The sequence below is a fragment of the Staurois parvus genome, unplaced genomic scaffold (assembly GCF_062004578.1).
Source record: "Staurois parvus isolate SC_StPar_1 unplaced genomic scaffold, SC_StPar_1.0 ptg000546l, whole genome shotgun sequence".
Lineage (NCBI taxonomy): Eukaryota > Metazoa > Chordata > Amphibia > Anura > Ranidae > Staurois > Staurois parvus.
The window spans coordinates 4351727-4374960 of NW_028318342.1; the positions used below are offsets into that span (position 1 = coordinate 4351727).

The 23234-nt window shown below is 42.8% G+C and overlaps 1 protein-coding gene across 1 annotated transcript in view; it reads left to right on the forward strand.

Moving 5' to 3' along the window:
• Positions 1 to 23234, forward strand: part of CRIM1 (cysteine rich transmembrane BMP regulator 1) — a 1025033-nt gene that overhangs the window by 842097 nt on the left and 159702 nt on the right. The window contains exon 9 of the mRNA XM_089690902.1: positions 854 to 1010. Within this exon, the coding sequence (XP_089547028.1) occupies positions 854 to 1010 (157 nt within the window). The remainder of the gene's footprint in view (positions 1 to 853; positions 1011 to 23234) is intronic.

Here is a 23234-nt window from a genome sequence, read left to right on the forward strand (position 1 = left end):
TTTCATAGAGGATGACATTCTACCCATTGTATAGTTCATGTATCACATTTCTTATGTAGGTTTGCAAGGATGAAGCCATCATAAAAAAGTAAATCCGTGCATGGGTTTGTTTGTAAAAAAAAAAAAAAAAAAAAGGCGAAGTGTAAAGAGACTTCAGTTAGACAAAGAAACATATCTAAAAATGTGTTATGTGAAAGATCATACTGTAAGGCCTTGTTTACTCTTGAAGTTGGGAAGTGCTAAGAATGTTTTCTCTGCCCCCTTAAACTGCAAAGCCAGCAGACGGGGGTGTACACATTTTGGCGAAGCTAAAATTATGCTGCCCTGCAATCATATAGGTCATAATGGAGTTTGTGATGTCATCGACCGCTCATCTCAACCTCAGTAAATGAGACATTGCGTTGTATTCATTGAAAAAAGAAGGCTTCTCTTGAGTGGCAGAAGTGTGAGAGCAAGCAACACTTCATGTTTAGTCCATGGGCAGCATAGTGGCTAAATGGTTAGCACTTCCGCCTGGCAGTACTAGGGTCGTTGGTTCAAATCCCAATCATGGCACCAACTGACAATTGACACAACTGTCAATTGCAGTTTCACCATCGGCCACACTCAATTGGCCACACTCCTCTTGATAATTTGTCTCAGCCAAGTTGGACCAAAGTAAGTGCTGGAACTGTTCCCATTGCTGAAGTTCTTTTTTTAGGACTCAACTAGAATTGTAAATGATGTTTCTGGTTGATTGCAGAGCTCTCTATAAAGTATGTTGTCATAGCAAAATATATGGATACTTAAATAAACAGTTTGCACTACATGGTTTCAGTAAAAGTAATTTTTTCTGTGTTTTCTGTTTTCTTAGGAGAAGAGCTGTGTACAGGGCTCATATCGGGTTGTGCATTGGACTGCCCATACGGCTTTCAGACACATATCCACAATTGTGAAATCTGTCAGTGCAGACCACGGCCCAAAAAGTGCAAGCCAATGGTCTGTGACAAATACTGTCCTTTTGGCTATCTGTAAGTATATTGTTGAGTTAATGTTAGTTTCCTAAAACTTGTAAAGGTATGGAATATGTCTTCTTGAAGCCCTCCAGAATGAAATCCTATTCCAAACTAAAACCTTGCATCATTTTAAAAAATGTGCTGAATGCGTCTAAAACCTCTGCATCTTCATATTTTTGTTAGTACAGCTTAATCTTTTACACTTACATGTCTGTTTTGCGGCTGAAGAAGGATTATGTAAATGGCTGCAGTGGCATTTGGCGTTTGGGCAGTCTGTGAGGTTGTTTCCATGTGGGGGACATACTGGGGTTTATTTACTAAAGCTGGAGAGTCCAAAATCAGACTCCCTTCTGCATAGAAACCAATCAGCTTCCAGGTTTCATTGCCAAAGCTTCATTGAACAAGCTGAGGTTAGAAGCTGATTGGTTTCTATGCAGAAGGGAGTCTGATTTTGGACTCTCCAGCTTTAGTAAATAAACCCCACTGTGTCACCAGCCAACTAAATGGTGTGTCACAGCATCCTCCTTACAGACCAACAGCACCTCAACTTTGGTGTTGTCCTGCAAGTTTTTTGAAAGGATAGCCAATATTCAGGCAAGTATCACAGAAACGTGTGCAAAGTAGGAGGTTACAAATCCCCTCCCTCTCTTTTCCTAGGTAAGGAGGAATGTGTAGTTGTTTATAGTGGCTTCAGAGTCCTCTTGAGTGGGATTGAATTGGGGACTGAACTGTTATTTTGGGGCATTCTGGCGCTTTCAGATGAGGCACACTGGCATTGCTTTTGAGCTCCAAGTGGAAGGCATTGGTGACTTAGAGTAGAGGGGCTTCCTGCTCTTTGTATCAGGACCAGAAAGAGCAGCCATATTTGTTCAGGGATTCCTGGGGATCCATTTTGTAATGCCGGCAAACCATCCCCAGTGCAATCCCTCTGATTCTACCGATAGTATCTTTGCATGCATACACAGTGTTCCATTCAGGTTTTTTTCTACCACTCATTTTTTTGTCAGTTCTGTCTATGAACATTTGAAGTAGCCATCTCAGTTGTATCTTTTTACACAGTGCCTCTTGGTGCATTACCCCTTTGAAAATGAGGTAAAATATAGGCATCTCTCCCTGTGTTAGATTTCCAGTTTATCAATTAAACAAGGCCACAGTCATTTGGGTGGAAAATTCTCCTTCTTTCAAAGATCTTACAGATAGGACACATGTCTTTGTGGATTTGGCATAGCAACTGGTACAGGGCTCCTGGCCCAAGGGGTGGTGATTCTAGTTACAACTGCAAAAAGATCACAGGGTTCTTCTCAAACCTTGTTACAATGAATAGTAAGGGCAGAGTTCAACCTGCCTTGGGTCTCAAATCACTGTATGTTTTTTCATGATCCACAAATTCAAGATGGTGTCGATCCATTGCATTGGACTCCTCAGGTGTTCGCCAAGTTATCTGCCTTGAGTTTGAGATAGATAACAATTTGTGATAGCTCAAGCAGTTGATATGAAAAATATAATGTGTACTGTTGCTTTTTATTCGTGCAAATATAAGTATATATGTCTGATAAAGGAATCAAAATGAGCATTATGAAGCATTAAACTCTAACTTGGATGTAATTACACATTTAGTATACCTGTTGTTCTACAAATATATTTTTTAAATTAAATATTTATTATTTTTTGACAATAACATGGTGTGGGTGGATTTCTGCCAGTCACAGACTGTGTCACACCCCTCCAGCCCCTGTCTTAGGATAACAGGGAGGTAAAGCCCTCCATCAATCAAGATGGAATATCCCACCCCTATTGTGTTTAGTAGGCGAGGAGGAGGAGGGAGGGAGGGGACTGTCATTTACCACATGTGTGACTGTATAGTCACATGGGCTGATCAAATATGATAGGGAGGAAATGCTCAGGATAAAAATTCACTGATAATCGAGCATGTGCACTAGCTACCAACATTGCTCTTCAAAATCCCCAACAGTAGTGGGAACACAGATTGAAGGGTGAAATAGAGAACAGCAAGATCAACCAGGTTTTTTGCAGAATACAGAAAACAAATCCCATAGTGACTGATTGAGTATGAACAGCATGTAATACAGCATTTATTGATAGCTTTAATAATTTGGGTTTAATGACACACTGTTTTGTTACTTGGCCAATGCTGCAGATGTTTATTCCTGTCATGTCTCTCCTTTTTCTTTTACAGATAGACATAAAACAAAAATGTCACAAACTTTGAATTTGCATTAAAGGGTTTGATGTCTTTGTAAACAAATTTCCACTGTTTCTGATATGGTATAACAATAAATGGACAGGGTTACAGATCAATCAATAAATTACATAATGATATATTTTGCCCTTAAGTCTCCATTACACATCAAAGACTCTGAGCTACCGACCATCATCCTCGGGGACTTCAACATCCCCATCAATGACAACACCCCAGCTACCTCCCAACTCCTCCACCTAACCTCCTCCTTCACACTCACACAATACACTCAATCCTCCACCCACATCAATGGGAACACCCTGGACCTCGTCTTCTCCCACCTCTGTACCCTTAACCACTTCACTAACACCCCCTTCCCTCTCTCCGACCACCACCTCCTCACGTTCTCCACCTCCCCTTCCCCTAACTCCCCCCCCCAGTGCGCCAAACCATCACCAGCCGCAACCTCCGCAACCTGCACCCGGCCCCCCTCCACTCGGCTGCTGACCGCTTAAACGACAGCATCCTTCCACTGTCATGTCCTGACCTAGCCACCTCCACGTACAACGACTCACTATCAGCTACCCTAGACTCTCTGGCACCCCTAACCACACGCAACATCAAACCCAGACCGCTCCAACCATGGCAGAACGACCACACTAAATGCCTCAAACGTCGCAGTCGTGCGCTGGAGAGACTATGGCGCAAAACCAGGTCCCCTCATGCATTCTCCCTCTACAAATCTGCCTTCCTCACCTACACCTCCTCCCTCCACGCCGCCAAGCAGGCCTACTTTGTTAACCTGATTAACACCCTCTCCACCTGCCCTCGCCGACTCTTCTCCACCTTCAACTCTCTGCTCTCTCCCCCCCCTCCTCCACTCAGTACCTCACTTACCGCCCACGAGATTGCCACTCATCTCCACAACAAGATTGACGCAATCCGCAAGGACATAGTCAACTTGCAATCTACCTCCCCATCTAGCCTCCCCCCTTCCATCACCCCCTCATCTCTCCCCTCCTCTGACCTCGCAACGGCACTGCCCCCCACCACACCCAAGGCCCTGCCTACCGTAACCCCCCCATCACTGCACTCCTTCAGCCCTACTACCACTGAGGAAGTCAGCAGAGTCTTCTCAGAAGCCCGCCTCACTACCTGCCCCCTGGACCCTATCCCCTCTCAACTCCTCCGGTCACCCCCCTCTTCCCTCATCCGCTCCCTTACCCACATCTTTAATCTCTCCCTCTCTACTGGCGTCTTCCCCTCCCCCCTAAAACATGCGCACATCATCCCCATACTCAAAAAGCCCTCCCTGGACCCCACTGACCTCAACAACCTCAGACCAATTTCCCTGCTGCCACTCACTTCCAAGCTCCTTGAGCGCTTGGCCTTCGATCGCCTAAGCGCCCACCTGACTGACAGCAACCTCCTTGACCCACTACAGTCCGGCTTCCGTCCCCTACACTCCACCGAAACTGCCCTCCTCAAAATCACCAACGATCTACTAACCGCCAAAGCCAAAGGCGACTACTCTGTCCTCCTCCTCCTAGACCTCTCCGCGGCCTTTGACACAGTCGACCACCCCCTCCTCCTTAATAAACTACTCTCCCTTGGCATCAGAGACACCGCTCTCTCCTGGTTCTCGTCCTATCTATCCCAACGCTCCTTCAGCGTTTCCTACAACAGTGCCACTTCCTCCTCACTCCCCCTCTCTGTTGGGGTCCCCCAGGGCTCTGTCCTTGGACCCCTTCTCTTCTCCATCTACACCTCCTCCCTTGGCAAACTCATACACTCCCACGGCTTCAATTACCACCTCTATGCTGATGATACTCAAATCTACCTATCCACCCCTCACCTCGCCCCCACATTCTCCGCCCGCATCACTCACCTCCTAAACGACATCTCTGACTGGATGTCGCTCCATTTCCTCAAACTCAACCTCTCCAAAACCGAGCTTCTCATCTTCCCCCCAGCCCGCGCCCCCCCCCCCTTCCTTTCCATCACTACCAACAACACCACCATCAATCCCGCCCAGCAAGCCAAGGTCCTTGGCGTTATTCTGGACTCAAACCTTTCCTTTCAACCTCATATCAAATCTCTCACAAACACATGCAGGCTCCACCTCCGGAACATCTCCAAGATACGCTCCTTCCTTACCCCAGACACCACTAAACTACTAGTACACTCCCTGATTATCTCACGCCTGGACTACTGCAACTCCCTCCTCACCGGCCTACCCCAGTGCAGGCTCTCCCCGCTTCAGACCATCCTGAACTCAGCGGCCAGACTCATCCACCTCACCAGCCGCTCCACCTCTGCCACCCCCCTCTGCCTCTCCCTCCACTGGCTCCCCATTGCCCAACACATTAAATTCAAATTGCTCACCCTGACCTATAAGGCCATTCACAACACTGCCCCTAACTACCTCACCGACCTGATTCACAGGTACCACCCTACCCGTACCCTTCGCTCTTCACAGGACCTCCTTCTATCTTGCTCCCTGGTCTCCTCCTCCCACGCACGACTGCAAGACTTCTCCAGGTCCTCCCCCATCCTCTGGAACTCACTACCCCAATCCATCAGACTGTCACCTTCCCTCCTCACCTTCAGGCGCTCCCTGAAAACCCACCTCTTCAGGGAAGCCTACCCCACCCTCACCTAACAGCCGCTGCCCTTCCCTCCTCCTACCACTCCATCCCCCACAGCCATTTCCTCCTGTGCCTCTACCCCCTCCCTCCTAGATTGTAAGCTCGAAAGAGTAGGGCCCTCTTACCCCTTGTGTACTGTTTGATTTTACTGTTCTGTTTCATGTATTGTCCCCCCTCTATTGTACAGCGCTGAGCAAACCCTTTGGCGCTATATAAACTCGATAAATAAATAATAACCTATATCCCCATTAAGCAAGAAACTCTTGCCCATCTTTTTAATTTCGTTTTTGTTTTAAGCAAACTAACTGTGTAATGGAACAATGCGTAGGAAGAAATAGGATTCTATGAAAATGTCCAAATGATCAGAACATCCAGACAAAGCGAGAACACTGGCAAGGCCCAATAAGTGTCCAGGGGGCCCAACTTCAGCTTTTAATTTTGTTTCCACTGAGGGCTGAAATGTACCAAAGGGCGCATACAGTAGTAATACCTGCCCAACCATATACATATAAATCCATTAATCATCCCCATCCCTCAGCATTCTCCCAGAATTATGTAGTTTACTCTTATAAGAGCAAACCCCCCATTGCTCAGCTTCCATTTACAATTCCAGTTTGACTCTTCCCTTGGTGTAATGTTACACCTTCTGCCCCCACCAGGGTTCCTGTTTACCAGTGAACTTTGAGCCTGGGCGGTAGGTGAGGAGGAAGTTTGTAGTCTACAGGCAACTTGTTTACTACTGAGCTTACCCTTGGCATACCTGAGCGGTCTATTTATAACCAAAAATGGCATAGCTATTCATCTAGTAAATGCATGCTCATTCATTCTATACAAATTGGGAAAACACATTCTTTAAACTATTTTATCATCTGAATGAATATTCTTTTATCATGGATAGTAATAAAATACTGCATAATGGCCACTGGATAGAGTTGATGAGCATTGGAAATATATATATATTTAACAATTTTGGAGAAAGCTAGAGAGAATTGACAAATGAACAAATGGTTACATTTATTTACTAACTCCCTCTAATGTACTATAGAATAGTTGCATTGTATCTTTTGTCAATCATATTAACAAAGATGTTGTTTTTATGTGAACCTCTAAACATATTTTTTTTTTTGCTTGTGCTAGGGTGGTTTTGTGCTGAGCATATAACGTTATATACAATAAAAGTGTTTCAGCTTTAGAACAGGTTGAGTAAGTTGAGTAAGTTGTCACCTCAATGCTCTCCCTGTGACCCTAACACTTACAAAAACCATCCCTGTAAAGCATCTGCACAATACCAAATGATTAATGGGCAGGGTGTGTATTGTCAATCTTTGGTATTGGGAGGGTGTGTGTTGTCAGTCACTGATATCTGCAAGATTTGTATTGTCAGTTCTTGGTATTGGCACAGTGTGTTTTGGCAGTCCCTGGTATGTGCAGGGTGTGTATTTTCAGTCCCTAAAATCAGTGGGACATACAGTAGTTGAATGCTCTCTTCAAACTATGCGTTGCTTTAATATCAATTTGAATGGGCTGGCAGTGTACCTTAAGACACAGAAAATCAAATATGATCTTTTTAATGCACCACAATGCATGGCTTATGTGTCGTGTTTTCCTGCAGTGCAGTTGCATTGCCTGCTGCTGTAGTAGTGCATTGGGATGCTATTCAAAATGAATGGTACTGCAACACACTGCAAAGCTGTGCAAACATTGTGGTAAATCCCTTGACAGTGTGAAGGGTCCAAAATCTGCTACGGTTCCTAGGGCCTCATGGGACCATAGTCTAGCTTTGGATCTAGAGATATATACAGCTGAAGATATATGCAGATCTCAACTTTGCCTGTAAAAGTTGAGCTTGGCCACACTTCCTGGGATTCTCTGCTGGTCATTTATTTGGATGGCCAATCTCATTGATCAATAGGGAGGCTGAGGAAGTGTGGACATTGCCAAGTTAGACTTTTACAGAAAAAGTCAAAATCTGCTTATTTTTTCATCTTATACTTAGGTGGCACTGCCCGGGTTGCTTGCTGGGTGCTACAAGCAGGTAAGCAACTGCTACAAGTACAAAACAATTGCACAGTATGCATGAACAATGTAAAGTAAATCATGTCTGTTTATTTATAAGCAAACTGTAAGCTCTATTTCTCTAAAAAGAGAGTTCCTCTGGATGAGGGTGTGTGGCTTACTTTTAAGCTGACATGATTTACTTTGCATTGTTCATGCTTATTGTTCAGTTGTTTTGTAGGGAGTAGCAGTTGTTTACCTGCATGTAGCACTGAGCGAGCATTAAGAGCATCATTGCATTATAATTCAACCTTCATTGAAGAGGCACTGTATCCCTGTTTTTTTTGTAATGTTGGAAGCAGTGGAGATTTTTGTTCTAAAGACTTCAACCTCATTAAATGAAAATGTTTTCTTGCATTGAGAATAAACACGTTTTGGCAATAACATGAGCTACATCTATTAGGCTAATCTATGTATTGGAATAGCCACTCAGCTTCTTTCTGGGCATCAAGAGATAGAGTAGAAACATGCTACCACTGACCTGCAGTTTGCTGCTCTCTTTAAATGCTTATAACAGTTTGTTCAGATGAAAGATCCTTATGCAAGGTGATTTGGCTGTAAAAGTGTGTATTTAAATTCTTGGAAAATAACAAAATAATTGAGTTTCTGCCTCACCAGCAGGGTCATTACCTAGGAAGGAGATTGAGCTGAATAGATAAGAGACAAGCAAATACTGGCAGTATCAGTCAAATACTTGCACAACATTGCAAAATGAGGCAGATATATTGCTAGCATAGACAGCACTGCAAACAATAGTGCGTATTTAAACAGCATTGCTGCTGTGCTGTCAATACATAAAGACCTGCGTAAATCTGTGGTTTTGCTCAGCTCATAATCTGCCATTTTTATCTGTGCATGATAAGTTGTCTAGAACAGGAAGGGCAGCCAAGGAATCAGAATCATATTCTAAGCAGAAGCTAACATGCTGTGGATTTAATTGACAAATAATAAAGTTGCCTTTCTACAGGCTGGGAAAGATAAAGGCACTAGAAAAGATAGGGTACCATTAAATATCATTATACTGGAGAGCATTATGACTTTCCTGGCTGATAAAATATATTCTCCCAGCAAGGAAGAGCCTGCTACCCAGTTTGGGTCATGCACTTCTCAAAGTTGCGTAATTTAATTTCAGTGAATTGTGTGAAGCTGAGAAGAACAGAAACTTTAGAGAAGGGTTTTGAAATACACTTTTTGTATTTAGTTGATCTCTATAGCCAATATATTTTTGTTTTGAGAAGGTACATTAATAATAAAATAGTTGTATCCCATTTTCCAATTTAGCTAGTAAGGATTTGTTGCTGTTCTTCTTGTCCGATTACGTCCCAATCTTGCCCTTTTTTTGTGAATCTTTTTTTTGTGAATCTGTTGTGCTAACAGTCGGTGAAAAAAATGTCCTCCGAGAAACTTTGGTACCTCGGCTGCCAACTCCAGTGATTTTGTCGTCTCGACTGTCCCATAGATGCAAAAAACTAGGGTATTTGGTATCCCACCAACTGGATTCTTCAGGAAAGATTAACCCCTTCTACCATTAGAAGCACAGACTCAGGGCTGAGGCTTACACATACAGCTGAGTATCCCAGTAGTCAGACATGTCACTCAGAGCAGCACTTGTATTCACCCCCTTTGCAGGGTGGGAGGGGCAGAGATTGTTTACCTGCAAATAAAAACAAAGGGCCAGAAGAGAACTAGGGAAATGAGGAAATATAATTTTTTTCCCTAAAACTTGCTTAGCTTATATACTGTATATATTGCTGACCATCAGATTTACAGTGCTATATTTTTTTTTTACATAACTCGGACAACCCCGTTAAGGTTTTTTGGCATTTTATATCTTAAATGCACTTATGTGAATTAATTAATAGTAATTTGGACTTTAAATTTGGTTAAAAACCCATAATATAAAAAAATACCAAAAATTAAAAAAATTTGATAAATGTGAAGACAATTTTGCATTTTGTGGCAAATCATGATGTCTAGGAGTTTTTTCAATATTTTATTTGTTTTCAGCACACCAAAATACATGGAAATTAGATGAAAATCAAACAGCTTTTTAGTCGCAGACCTGTGTAATTTATCATATGTTATTACGATTAAAGCCTCTGTATGTTAAATCCCTTGTGAAAGACTACCATAAAATGCTGCCTTTACTGTATTGGACAGTCAATCAAATATATTTTCCTTGCTTGTTGCAGCTTGTAGGTTCTTGCCTAATATAGGCAAGCATTACAAATGTTAATCCAGAATACACTGCCCTTCCATGACTTGCTATAATCATCTCCAATTCTCATGAAGCAATTTACATGCTGCTATATAGTTGCATCAATGATACTTTTTGAAGGTTGGTGAAAAGTTGATTATTATGTTTAAGCAATTAATGAATTATTCAGTTTAGCACAGGCCATGGAGCAGCAATTAATTCCCTTGCCGCCAGGTAGTTTCATGCTGTGAACGGATTATTTTCTATTACAAACTAAATAGTTGTTTCTTTCTTATTCTGTTAAAATTTGCAGTGTTTCTTAAACTATGACTTGTTAAAATGGCATTATTTTTTAAGAGGTTTAATTTCCATTTTTTGTCAGAAAATAGATGGTTGAAATTTTGTCTATTAACTATCAATTCAGAATTGAGACGGCCACATAATTCTTTAGTTCAAAATATGCAAAACATGATTAATGTATTAAATTATGGCCCTGTGTATTGATTATGATCATAATATGCAATGACCTATCAATATTACAAATTTTACTACGACTTTATATTGTTGCACATACCGTGAAATTGTTAATTGAAAAAAGTGTTTTGGAATTCATCTTGTTTAACTATAGTTCATAAAAGTGGTTTCTTTTTAACTAGTGCAGCATGGACACAGAAATGGCTATCTTGTTAATATAGCAAACATAGTTTTTTTTTTCTTCAGTTACTTAATGACATTTTATACTGTATATGTATTTTTATTACTGTTAAATCTCCTTTTATTGCTATCACAAGGGGGCTTATAGCATGTGATAGCATAGTGCATGTAAGAGGTTCTCTTTAACCACTTGCCGCCCAGCCACCGCATTAAAACGGTTGCAGGGCGGCACGGGCAAGCAAAACCACGTTTTAAAACGTAGTTTTGCAAAACAGGTAGGGGGTGCGCGCGAGGCACGCGCCCGCCCTACCTGTCCCGCGGGTGTCAGCAGCGGGTGTCAACCGCCGGGTCACGGCCGGTGATTACCGGCCGTTTCCCCGGGATTCGCGGTGATCGCTGACAGAGAGCAGGGCTGCATTGTTTACACACAGCCCTGCTCTGTGTCAGTTCTCTGACAGCTCGTGACAAGCTGAAGAGGGAGAGAAGAGTTTCTCTCTCTCGCACGGCCTGCCCCCGTCCAGCACACACCCCCGCCCCCTAGTAAAACACTCCCCTCACACAGTAAACCCAAAAAATGTTAACCCCTTCCTCCCCAGTGCCATTAGTACAGTGTCAGTGGGGTTTTTTTTCACTGTATTGGTGTCACTGGGGATGTCAGTGACCCCAAGTCAGTTCCCCCCCAGTGTCAAAATGTCCGCCTCAATCCCGCAGTCCTGCCATAAGTCGCTGATCGCCGCCATATGTCGCTGATCGCCGCTATATGTCGCTGATCGCCGCCATTATTAGTATAAATAAAAATTAAAAATCCCAATATCTTTCCCGCCATTTGGAAACGCTATAACTTTCATTTAAACCAATTTACACGTATTGGGATTTTTTTTATCAAAGACATGTCGCAGAATGCATTTTGGATGACATTTGTGACAAAATTAGATTTTTAAATTTTTTTTACTGGACATGTTTTATAGCAAAAAGTCCAAAATATTGTTTTTTTTCTCAAAATTGTCAGCCTTTTTTTATAGCGCAAAAAATTAAAACCACACAGGCGATCAAATACCACCGAAAGAAAGCTCAATTTGTGGGGAAAAAAGGATGTAAATTTAATTTGGGTGCAGTGTTGCATGACCGCGCAATTGTCAGTTAAAGTAACGCAGCGCCGTAACACAAACCTCTTCTGTAACCGCTTCCTGACCACCCTACAGCAAAAATACTGCTACAGGGCGGCATGGGTATGCAGAATCACATATATATATATATATATATATATATATATATATATATATATATATATACAGTCAGGTCCATAAATATTGGGACATCGACACAATGCTAACATTTTTGGCTTTATACACCACCACAATAGATTTGAAATGAAACGAACAGGATGTGCTTTAACTGCAGGCTGTCAGCTTTAATTTGAGGGTATTTACATCCAAATCAGGTGAACGGTGTAGGAATTACAACAGTTTGCATATGTGCCCCCCACTTGTTAAGGGACCAAAAGTAATGGAACAGAATAATAATCATAAATCAAACTTTCACTTTTTAATACTTGGTTGCACATCCTTTGCAGTCAATTACAGCCTGAAGTCTGGAAAGCATAGACATCACCAGACGCTGGGTTTCATCCCTGGTGATACTCTGCCAGGCCTCTACTGCAACTGTCTTCAGTTCCTGCTTGTTCTTGGGGCATTTTCCCTTCAGTTTTGTCTTCAGCAAGTGAAATGCATGCTCAATCGGATTCAGGTCAGGTGATTGACTTGGCCATTGCATAACATTCCACTTCTTTCCCTTAAAAAACTCTTTGGTTGCTTTTGCAGTATGCTTTGGGTCATTGTCCATCTGCGCTGTGAAGCGGCGTCCAATGAGTTCTGAAGCATTTGCCCGAAACACTTCACAATTCATCCTGCTGCTTTTGTCAGCAGTCACATGATCAATAAATACAAGAGAACCAGTTCCATTGGCAGCCATACATGCCCACGCCATGACACTACCACCACCATGCTTCACTGATGAGGTGGTATGCTTAGGATCATGAGCATTTCCTTTCCTTCTCCATACTCTTCTCTTCCTATCACTCTGGTACAAGTTGATCTTGGTCTCATCTGTCCATAGGATGTTGTTCCAGAACTGTGAAGGCTTTTTTAGATGTCGTTTGGCAAACTCTAATCTGGCCTTCCTGTTTTTGAGGCTCACCGATGGTTTACATCTTGTGGTGAACCCTCTGTATTCACTCTGGTGAATTCTTTTCTTGATTGTTGACTTTGACACACATACACCTACCTCCTGGAGAGTGTTCTTGATCTGGCCAACTGTTGTGAAGGGTGTTTTCTTCACCAGGGAAAGAATTCTTCGGTCATCCACCACAGTTGTTTTCCGTGGTCTTCCGGGTCTTTTGGTGTTGCTGAGCTCACCGGTGCGTTCCTTCTTTTTAAGAATGTTCCAAACAGTTGTTTTGGCCACGCCTAATGTTTTTGCTATCTCTCTGATGGGTTTGTTTTGTTTTTTCAGCCTAATGATGGCTTGCTTCACTGATAGTGACAGTTCTTTGGATCTCATCTTGAGAGTTGACAGCAACAGATTCCAAATGCAAATAGCACACTTGAAATGAAGTCTGGACCTTTTATCTGCTCATTGTAATTGGGATAATGAGGGAATAACACACACCTGGCCATGGAACAGCTGAGAAGCCAATTGTCCCATTACTTTTGGTCCCTTAACAAGTGGGAGGCACATATGCAAACTGTTGTAATTCCTACACTGTTCACCTGATTTGGATGTAAATACCCTCAAATTAAAGCTGACAGTCTACAGTTAAAGCACATCTTGTTCGTTTCATTTCAAATCCATTGTAGTGGTGTATAGAACCAAAAATGTTAGAATTGTATCGATGTCCCAATATTTATGGACCTGACTGTATATATGATTCGCGCTCCCGTGGTTTTCACGCCCCTACCAGATTGCGTCAGATTGCCCGTCAGTACACCAGTCATCACATTTAACCCCTTGATTGCCAGGAGCATGCTCATGTACAATAAACCTCCATTGCTAGTATAGTGTCTGAACGGGTCAATATCTTTGATCAGGTCAGCACTATACCAGCGTTCACATTAGTATAGCGTCCCCAAAAATGCACCGTTAGCAGGATCAGCCCCTGCACCTGCCAACACCTGCGTTTAGCCCATACGCATACCCCCCCTTCTCCCCCAGCAAGTGCAGTGTCAGTAGGTCACTGTCACTTGATACATTGCACACAAAACCGCAGTGTTTGCAGAATCAGGCCTGATCTCTGTTAGCACTTGCCGGTAAATTTTGATGACTCTCATACTTAGCAGAGTGCCAGTACTAGTGCCGCTCTACCTTTTGGTGAACTGTCGAGTACCAGCGGTCTGGTACATCCTGGTCTTTCACATACCTCCTTGATTTTTGGAGCTGTTTTTCACGGAATATCTGTATGTGTTGATTGTGGATCAAAGCAGTTTATATGCACAACAATTTATTGCCGCCAACCCAAATTCAAACCTTGCCAGACCATTCGCATGGAAACTCATTACGGTTTTCAAATTTACATTTTTTTGAGGTCTAACCCTCAACATGGGCATTACTAAAAGAAATTAATTGCGGTTGTATTGGTCCGCAGACCCGATTCATCATATGCCATGTTCTCGGCTGCCATGGCCAGGCATAGATATGAGAGTATAATGTGTTTTATGCATTTCAGCGACAATACACTCTGTCATCCTCGAGGTGACCCTGAATTTGACCGGCTCCACAAAATTCAGCCCCTCACAAATCACCTTAACCTAAAATTAGCAGATGTCTATACTCCCCAGCAAAACATCTGCGTTGAGGAGTCCCTCATTAATTTTTCTGGCCGCCTTGCATTCAAACAATTTCTCCCCTGCAAGCGTGCCAGATATGGGGTCAAGATGTAGAAGACCTGTGAGAGGACAACAGGCTATACTTATAAGTTTCGGATTTACGAGGGAAAAGATAGCCACGTAGAGCCCACCCGGATGCCCAGACTACATGGGGAGTAGTTGCAAGATAGTTTGGGACTTGGTGTCATCATTTTTCCATATGGGGTACCACTTATACGTGGACAATTTTTATTCAAGCGTGCCACTATTTAGACATTTATTCATTCTTGGAACTGGCACTTGTGGCAAAATGTGACCTAATGTGTGCCCACCATTAGAAGTGGGTGGACACAGGGTGGTATATTCTAATGGTGGGCATACCACACACTTTTTCTGGCAGAGATTTCTTCTCATTTTTTCATTCAGTCCACTGGCTGCATACAAAAAAAAAAAGAACATAGCATATATAACCAACAAGGACCAGCAATGTACTGGTACATCACTGGATTTGAATGGTTATACCAGGATGATGCCTGCAGCTGCCGGTGTTTCTGCCAGCTGACCATAGAGCTGATTGGAGACCAGAATGGTGCCAATCATCTCTATAGTCTAAGAATTCGGAAGCTACAAGAATTTCATCACTTCAGTTTCGCAGGATTTAAACAGCGCCATTTGTGAATTGGGAAAGCATCTGATCACAGCGATTTTGGTTTGATTAGATAATGTAAGGGCAGAGGAGATATCTAGAGTCTGATAGACCCCAGATTTCTCAAAAAAGAATATATGACAATGCCCATTGAAGTTATAGGGGTTATTTGCATTCCCTGTTATAGCATTAAAAGTGATAAAAAAAAAAAATGAAAGGTACAATGTAAAAATAATAAAAAAAAATCAAAATAACTAAAAAAAAAAAAAATTGCCCCTCCCATGCGCGCACACCTGTGTGCACAAGCCTTGACCCTGTGCCGTTATCTAAACAGCGGTTGCACCATGCATGTGAGCATCGGATTAAGGGCAGTAGTTATAACACTAGACCTCCTCTGTAAATCTAAAATGGTGGCTTTAAAAGCGCTGCCTATGGATATTAAAAATGTTTGCAGTTTTTCGCCATTGAACGGGGCATGCGCAGTTTTAAAGCATGTCATGTTTGGTATCTATTTACTCAGCATACCATTATCTTTTATATTTTACCAAACAATTGGCCAATATATTGTGTTTTTGTGCATTAAAAGTAAACAAAGTGTATTTTTTTTTTAAAAATTGCTTTTGAAAAATCGCTGCGTGAGTACTATGTGCCATAAAAAATTGTTTTACCCACCATTTTATTCGCTAGGGTGTCTGCTTTAAAAAAATATATAATGTTTGGGGGTTTAAATTAATTTCCTAGCAAAAAATACTGATTTTTTTCATGTGAACAAAAAGGCTTGGTCTTCAGGTGGTTAGAAGAGTGAATGATGTGTGGCATAAACTTCTAATGCTGGGCATAAAACGCCCCCACCCCCCAAAATGACCCCTTTTTGGAAAGTAGTCACCCCAAACTATTTGCTGAGAGGAATGTTGAATCAATAGAAGAATTTTTTTACCACAAGTTTTTGGAAAATGACAAAAATAAATATATTTTTTTTTTACACAAAATTGTCACTTAAATGATTTACTGCTCACACATGCCATGGTTATATGTGGAATTACTCCCCAAAATACATTTTGCTACTTCTCCTGAGTATGGGGGCACCACATGTGAGAGACTTTTTGGCAGTCTAGCCAAGTACAGGACCCCAAAATCCAATAAGCACCTTCAGGCTTTTAAAGGGCTTTATTTCCTCATTACACTTCCAGACTACCTATAACAAGTTTCGGAGGCCATGAAATGCCAGGATAGCACCTAACCCCCCCAAATTACTCCTTTTTGGAAAGAAGACGCCCCAAGGAATTTGATAAAAAGCACGGTAAGTATTTTGCAGATCTCATTTGTTGCCACAAGTTTTTGGAAAATGAAGAAAAAAAACAAAAACATATTTTTTCTATTTTTTTTATATTTCAAAACCTTGTGAGAAAAAAATACTCACCATGCCTCTTTTTAAATTCCTTGGGGTGTCTACTTTCCAGAAAGGGGTCATTTGGGGGGGTTTGGGGCTATCCTGGCATGTCAGGGCCTTCGAAACTGTGATAGGTAGTGAGGAAGTGTAATGAGGAAGTTACGCACCTTCAGGCTTTCAAAGTGGTCACTGGATTTCAGGCTCCTGTATGTGGCTAGGCTCCCAAAATGTGGTATCCCCATACTCAGTAGAAGTAGCAGAATGTATTTTGGGGTGTAATTCCACATATACCCATGGCTTGTGCGAGAAATAAATCATTTAAATGACAACTTTGTGTAAAAAAAAAAAAAAAAAAAAAAGTTTTTGTCATTTTCCAGAAACTTGTGGAAAAAAAATAAATCTTCCATGGACTCAATATGCCTCTCAGCAGATAGCTTAGGGTGTCTAATTTCCAAAATGGGGTCATTTGAGGGTGTTTGTACTATTCTGGTATTTTAGCACCTCAAGAAATGTGATGGGCAGTCAGAAAGTAAAAGCTATGTAAATTCCATTATCTATACCATAGTTTGTAGACGCTATAACTTTCACAAAAAGCAATCAATATACACTTATTGGGATTTTTTTTAACCAAAAACATGTAGCAGAATACATTTAGGCCTAAATTTATGACGAAATTTTAGTTTTTTTAGATATTTTTTATGACCAAAATGAGAAAATATTGTTTTTTTAAAAAAAAATGTTTTTCTTCAAAACTTTTTCTGGTTATAGCGCCAAAAAAAAAAGTGCACAGGTGATCAAATACCACCAAAAGAATGCTCTATTTGTGTTAAAAAAAGGACATAGGGGCGTGTCCAAGATGGCGACCGGAGCGGCCGCATAATCCGGAGCTCCGGCGCCGATTTTCGGAATCCGCTGCCATCCGTGCAGCAGCGGATCACAGTGGAGCAGAGGAGGGCCCTGGTGTCATTCCGGAAACCTGGGAGGTGGAATCCGGGCGACATTTCCACCCCTCGTGGCGGCGGACATCCGCGGCCTGGTGCGGCCGCGCGGGCCGGGGCTCCGGCGTCTTTCATCCACACCCGCTGCCATCCGGGCTGTGGGGGATCATCCGAGGACGTCTGCAGCGTCCTCTGTATCACAGAGGCTGGGAGAGGGACGCCGCTGTGTATTGCTGCTCCCCACGGCGGCGGCGACGTTTGCGGCCTACACCTTCTGCCAGAGGCCTCCTTTCACCTGGACACAGTGAGTGGGGGGTACAGGCGGCATCCTGTCACTATGATCTCCCCACAGTGCTTTGGGGAGTGGGCCACATATTAATAGCCCCAGAATCCACCATCCTCTGTGACTGTGGCCCTTACTGTGCTCAGAGGCCTACTGGGGCCTTGATACTGCCCCAGAGGGTGTCTCCCTGCGGGGCCCTGTGCTCAGAATTGGAGGTCCTCTGTTTCCTGCTTCCCATCCGTCCCTCTCATGTCCTGAGTTGGGATCCAGTGCCATCATCTTGCTCCAACGTGAATTTTTTGCAGGATTGCTGCGACTTATGTTCTATCTACCCTCTCAAGGCTTGCTGAATATTTTTACAATATAATGTTATCGCATATGGATCTGACAGCATCCATGTAACTACAACCCTGAACCTATTTTGGGCGCTATAGGTCCCCTGGGGTTATAATCTTCACTCACTTTCCAATTTTCAGTTGATCACCCCCGGGAGATTACTTGTATGCCGTCCACCAAGAAAAAAAAGGGACAAGCTCAGAAGTTCCTCACAACATACCTACTTAAGGCTCACGAGATTTGCGGCATGTCTCCAGTCAATACAGAGCAAGCATCCCTGTCCGATCCCGCACGGGATACCACCGCTCCCTTATCGGCCTTAGTCAGCGAAAATACACAGCATCTCACCAAAGGGGACTTGGAGTCCTGCTTGGAATCTATGTACGCCAAACTAGCTGCCAAATTTCAATCAGAATTGCATAAAAGCACTAATGTTCTCTCTCAGGAAATAGCCACGCTGGGCTCTAGGACAGACCGCTTGGAAACCAAACACGATGAACTTAGCCTTGCCTATGGTGAACTTTCCAGAGAGCATGATCATTTACAAACGGCCTTTTCACAACTGCAGGCGCAGGTCGAGGATCTTGACAATCGCAATCGCAGGAATAATCTGCGAATCAGGGGAATCCCAGAGTCTATGTCAGATCTTTCATTAATTATAACCAAGTTGTTCAAGTCACTCCTCCCAGATCGTGACCCTGGATCTTTTGCTTGTGACCGCATCCACAGAGCCCTACGCCCTAAACCTCCTGCTGACAAGCCGCCTAGGGATATTGTCTTGTGCATGAAGGATTTTCTGACCAAGGAAGAAATCCTCAGAGCTGCTCGCAATACTCCAACAATCTCCTTTGAGGGCTCGGTTTTACAAATCTATCCTGATGTTTCCCCGGCCACGTTGGAGAAACGTAGAAAGATGAAAGAAGTTACAACTGCCCTGTTCTCAGCTCGTATCCGCTACCAGTGGGGCTTCCCTTTTAAGCTGATAGTTCCACACAATGGGAGCACATATATAGCTACATCCCCTCCCGAAGGTAGAGCAATCTTGGCCAAATTGGGCTTGGCGGATGTCCCATCACCTCAACGTCCACCCTCCACCCCTCGTATTTCTCCCATTTGGCATACCTCTTCCCCACGGAGGGATAGAAGGAGAGTCAGACAAGAACCGGGTTGACGTGTCCACTTTCACTTGCCTAATACTCATTGTCTTGAAAGTCTTTGGTTTGGTCTATTGTTTTTTATGACTTTACTAAGATTTGGGACACAGGGATTTTGCTCTCTATTTTTTACATTGTCAGGTTGTGTATTTCTGTGGTTGTTGCTGTGATATTTTTGCAATACTGAATATTTTGTATGCCTTGCATTGATAACTGTACGGGTTAAGGTATAACAAGGGTCATTGGACCCTCCTAATTGCGCCCATTGATTCATGGTTGTACTACTCTTTGACACGTTACCCCACCCTGCCTCCTGACATGGCCGGAGGTGTCGCTGCCCGATTGCGGGGTGGCAGCTCTGTTTTCCATGTTCTAAGGAGACAGGGTTTGGGCCCATGTGGCCCCTTAATGTTTGAACTTTTTGTTTTATCAGGTATGACGACTTTTCTGCCTGATCCACGTTCTTCAGTTACCCTTTCAAATATAGAAGATGTTAAAGCTTCTTCTCCATTGTTTTTCGCTTTTTCTTTTCTTAAAACTTTAGTGCATGTGGATGGTATTATGTCGGTCTGTGGACGTTACGACTCCTATGTTGGGGTCTGGAGGTCCCCTAGGCTGGTTCTGCTACCTGTATGTCTGTCTGATGCAGACTTGCGGGTTTCTATGTCTAGTCAAATAACTTTAGGGGATATCCTTGTAATGTGTACTTTTATGATGATAGTGGCAAGCTCTGTTTATTATGGTAATGCAATGTATTTCACATAATGTCCAGGGTTTCAATCCGCCAAATAAGCGCAAAACAGCCTTTCTTCAATATAAAAGATTAGGAGCAAAAATCATCTTATTACAGGAAACACATTTTGCAGCCGCAAAACACCCGACCTTTTTTCATAGATCCTATAGGCAGGGGTATTATACCCTGCATTCCTCCAAGAGTAGGGGAGTGGCCATTTTTCTACATAACTCATTTCCTTTTGAGGTTCAACATGTGTATCGTGATCCAGACAGTAGGTTTATTATTCTTAAGGGCACCCTTTCAGGTCGAGAACTTACAATTGCTAATGTCTATGCACCAAATTCGGCACAGGCTACCTTTTTTTCTAAATTTTTTGGTGCTCTGGATAAATTTTTGTCCCCCCATCTATTGGTGGGTGGTGATTTTAATCTGGTGGCAAATCCTCTTTTGGACCGTAGCTCCGCCTCGCACACTTCCCAAGCTTTCCCAAAATCCCTTACTAAGAAACTAGATGCCCTCCAGTTGGTGGATGCTTGGAGGGCGCACAACACGGGAGCCAGGGATTACACATTTTATTCCCACCCACATGACTCTTATGCTAGACTAGACTATATCTTTTGTACCCCTATTTTGCTAGCTAATTCTAGGATGGCTAGTATTCATTTGAGCACCTGGTCGGATCACAGTATTATGGCCTTATCTATCACGTTTGTGGGATTGGCACCTACTCCCTTTTCATGGAGACTTAATGATTCTATGCTAACTGATACTGACTCTCGGCAGGAGGTGGTTACATCTCTTAAGGAATACTTTCAATCTAATTCAACCCCTGATATTTCCCCAGCCACACTCTGGGTAGCCCACAAGGCGGTCCTACGGGGCTGACTTATCTCTATGGCTTCGGCCAGAAATAAAAAACGTTGGCAGCAGATACTACTTTTAACCCGAGAATTAGAAGCACACTATAGAAGCCATGTAGCTGATCCATCTTTACTTAATAAACAGCTGTTGTCCCAAAAACGCTTGGAACTGAATGCCCTACTTTCCCAAAAAACTGAAAAGGCCCTCTGCTGGTCGAAGGCCTCGTTCCTATTACATAGCAACTCAGCATCTACCATGTTTGCTAGGAAATTGAACCATTCTTTGCGCCCCCCACATGTTTATAAATTGCGTACTAATTCAGGTGCTATCTCATCATTACCTCAGGAAGTTTTGGGTATTTTTGAAAATTTTTATTCTAAACTACTGGCTTCTCCACAGTCGGATTCTGTTTCTCTATCAGATTCATGGCTAGATTCTATACCCCTTCCTGCTCTCACACCTTCTCAGATTGCCTCTCTTAATGCCCCCTGTACTTTAGAGCAAATAACATGTGCAATAGGAACGCTGAAACGCTCTACTGCACCGGGTCCTGATGGATTTACTGCTGGCTATTATAAACATTTTGCCTCTACGTTGGCTCCATACTTGATAACACTATTTAATGATGTTTTACAGGGGGGTAAATTCCCCGAGGAGATGTTGTTAGCTAACATGTCTCTAATACCCAAGCCACAGAAAGACCACTGTTTGCCGCAAAACTATAGACCAATCTCAGTAATGAATAATGATCTGAAGATATTTAGCCGCATTTTGGCGAACAGGTTGGCTCCTATTATCTCCTCTTTGGTATCTCCAGACCAGTCGGGTTTTATTCCCGACAGATTTATTACTGATAACATTCGTCTCACTCTAAACGTTATTCAAGATGCCAATTTACATTCCAAAGAGGTTCTGTTGATGAGTTTAGACATAAACAAGGCCTTTGACAGTGTCCTTTGGCCCTACTTGTTCTCTTTGCTACAGAAAATGGGCTTCAGTGATGGGTTTTTGGCAGGCATACATGCCCTATACGACTCTCCTAAAACAAGAATAAGGCTTCCTGGCTGTAACTCTGACTTTTTTACATTGGGTAGAGGTACCCGTCAGGGTTGTCCTCTTTCGCCCCTTTTGTTTGCGCTGGTGTTGGAACCTTTGGCATTGGCGATCAAATCACATTCGGATATATCTGGCTATTCGTTATTAGTTTCACACTTTAAGCTGAGCATGTATGCTGATGATGTTATGCTTTTTATTACTAACCCGTTGACTTCTTTGCCCAATTTGTGTGTCGTATTGAATGATTTTGCTAAAGTGTCAGGCCTCACCGTTAATTTTACCAAATCGGTAATTATGCCTGTTAATGTTCCTGACTCCCTAAGTGCATCTCTCCGTAGTTCTTTTCCATTTCGCTGGGTCAAGGACAGGATATCCTATTTGGGGATTAATCTTGCTCCCAGATACTCGGATATGTTTGTGGCTAATTATCCACCATGTGTGTCACGTCTCTCTACTCTACTGAAGATTTGGCATGGTTATCATATCTCCTTTCTGGGTAGAGTCACGGCGGTTAAAATGAATATCTTGCCCAAACTGCTTTATCTTTTTAGAGCACTTCCAGTTCCGGTTTCAAAAACGTTTTTGGATCATTTTCAGCGGATTATTAACAATTTTATTTGGGGAAATAAGCATCCATGTTTTGCCTCATCCATTTTGTATCGCTCACAACGGACGGGAGGTCTTGGTCTTCCCAACTTTTGGCTATATTACCTCTCGGCTCGTTTTGCGCAATTATCACAATGGGCTACTATTAACTCTCAAATCCCATGGATTAAGTTTGAGTCTCAGTCGATACGTCCTTTTTATTTACCGGGAATTTTATGGTCTAAAATCTCCCCCCGATCGCTTACTTTTCATAACTCTATAGTGACCCACTCACTGACACTCTGGTCCAAATACAAGGCTAAGATGAGTTTAGTCTCTCATATTCCCCCAGGTGTTTCATTTTTTGTGATCCTACTTTTGTTGTAGCCTTTTCTTCCCCTCGCATGTTTCGTTGGTGGTATGATCGATCCTTTATCAGATTGTCTGATTTCCAAAGAGGAGGATCTTATATTACCTTCGATATGCTGCGCGTGCTATTTGATGTTCCTCTTCGTGAGTACCTTCGTTATAGACAGATTAGGCACTTTTTTAATGCGCACTTTGGCCTTACCCCGTCTTCTGCGATCTCTTTTTTTGAGCGTGTCAGCCGTGACTCTCCTAGAGGTAGGGGTCTTATTTC